Raw genomic sequence first — 1,850 nt, forward strand, 5'->3', positions numbered from 1 at the left:
GGCTCAGAGCATCCCGCAGGCCGCCTTCTTGGGGTGTCGGTGCGAGAGAAGGAGGGCGGGTCAGGAGGGCTGCGAGCCCCGCCTCCCTCCAGGCAGCCACGTGACCGACCGGAATTACGTGTCATTCGCCTGCTGCTTCCGTCCTCCTGGAAAACACGAGGAAACCGGTTAAAAGGTCCCTTTCTCTCAAGACTGAGGTGATGGGGTGTCAGACACGAGCGTGTTGAGGCTGGACAGTGGCCACACCTGTCACCCGCCCCCACCATCTGTTGGGTCCCTCCGAAAGCCGGCCCTCTCACGCCAAGTGGGGTGTGCTCGCAGGAATGTGAGTCTAGACCAGTGATGGCGAACCTATGGCACGCGTGTCAGGTGACCCGCGAACTCATTTTTTTGGTTGATTTTTCTTTGTTAAATGGCATTTAAATATATAAGATAAATACCAAAAACATAAGTCTTTGTTTTACTATGGTTTCACATATCAAAAAATGTCTATATGTGACCCGGCACCAGAGTGAAGTTAGGGTTTTTCAAACGCTGACACGCCGAGCTCAGAGGTTCGCCGTCACCGGCCCAGACTCTAGACAAAGGTCGTCGATGAGGCTGCAGAGCAGGGCGTTGTCTGTGGGCTGTGCACTCGTCTCTGCGAGTTTTTCAATGGGGCCTCTTCCCCTTCCTTGCTCTGTCCACGGGTGGACAGCAACCAGGGACACGTCCGTGCCCATGGCTCCTGGGGGCAGGAAGTGCAGTTCATAGGTTTGCTCAGTTGAAAATTCACTTCTCAACATTTACTGGACGTGAGATGTATTTATCTCTTGTTCAGTTGAGAACTGAATTTAAGAAAGTCTCCAACTGCTAATGGGAGTTTCCTAATGAGAGTTTTACTGGTTTCTATTTAAAGACACGGGCTTGCTGGTCAGGGAGGGGATGCTGGTCAGGGAGGGGAGGGAAGCCCCGAGGAGGAGACGGCTGGAGCTGCCCCGCCTCCAGGCCGTCACCCGGCCCCAGGCTGACAGGCAGCTCCCGGCCTCGCCGAGGGAGGAGGACACGCAGGGATTGACACGGAGCCTCGCTCGGAGCGAAGGCCGCATTCTGACTGCACGTTGGCTCTTTCAGAAACTCGCTGGCACTGATGTTCCTTTTACTTAAAGTAGCCGGACCGTTCCCCCCCGGGTACAACAGGCCAGGACCCCCGTCCCAAAGCCCGCCTGCGGCCACCTGTGCCAGCACAGTGCCTCCCACAGACGTCGCTTCCTGTCTGAGGCCGTCAGGGCGAGTCCCTCTCCCTCGCGCACACGTGTGCACGTGCCCTGCAAGTGTGCTGGGAGGAGGCCCGTTTCTGACTTTCTGTCCAGCTTCTCCACGTTGTTACCGGAGAACCCGCTGGTGACCAGGCTGCTGAGAAGAGCTGGCCGCGCAGGCGAGTGGAGAGGCCAGTGCGCGCGCCGTGCGTGTACCACGTGCGTGTACCACGTGTGTGTACCACGTGCGTGTACCACGTGTGTGCACGTGGACCGAGCCCAGCGGGCCTGTCCCTGGAGCTCCTGCGACTAGTGAACTGTCGTCCACCTCCTCCACCTGCAGGTCTCGGACGGCGTGGGCGACGAGCCCTCCGAGTCCCCAGACGAAAGTGCCGACGAGACTCAGACCGAAGTGTCCGTCTCCTCAAAAAAGTCGGAGCGAGGCCTGACGGCCAGGAAGGAGCACGTGTGCCAGGTGAGGGCGCCGCCTCCTTCTCACGCCCGCGGGCGCCAGCCTCCTGCCGGCCCTGGGCCGGGGTGTGAGGCGCACGCGGGCACATGTGCTTCGGGCGTGGGGAACATGGGTGGAGGCGGGAGCTGCCGGGACGCCCC

General features: G+C 59.8%; 1 protein-coding gene across 1 annotated transcript in view; it reads left to right on the forward strand.

The window, feature by feature from the left end:
• The window catches only part of WHSC1 (Wolf-Hirschhorn syndrome candidate 1), a 42,490-nt gene that overhangs the window by 29,303 nt on the left and 11,337 nt on the right, over nucleotides 1-1,850 (forward strand). The window contains exon 13 of the mRNA XM_015558419.1: nucleotides 1,582-1,713. Coding sequence (XP_015413905.1) covers nucleotides 1,582-1,713 — 132 coding nt within the window. The remainder of the gene's footprint in view (nucleotides 1-1,581; nucleotides 1,714-1,850) is intronic.

The sequence above is a fragment of the Myotis davidii genome, unplaced genomic scaffold, assembly GCF_000327345.1.
Source record: "Myotis davidii unplaced genomic scaffold, ASM32734v1 scaffold693, whole genome shotgun sequence".
Taxonomy (NCBI): Eukaryota; Metazoa; Chordata; class Mammalia; order Chiroptera; family Vespertilionidae; genus Myotis; species Myotis davidii.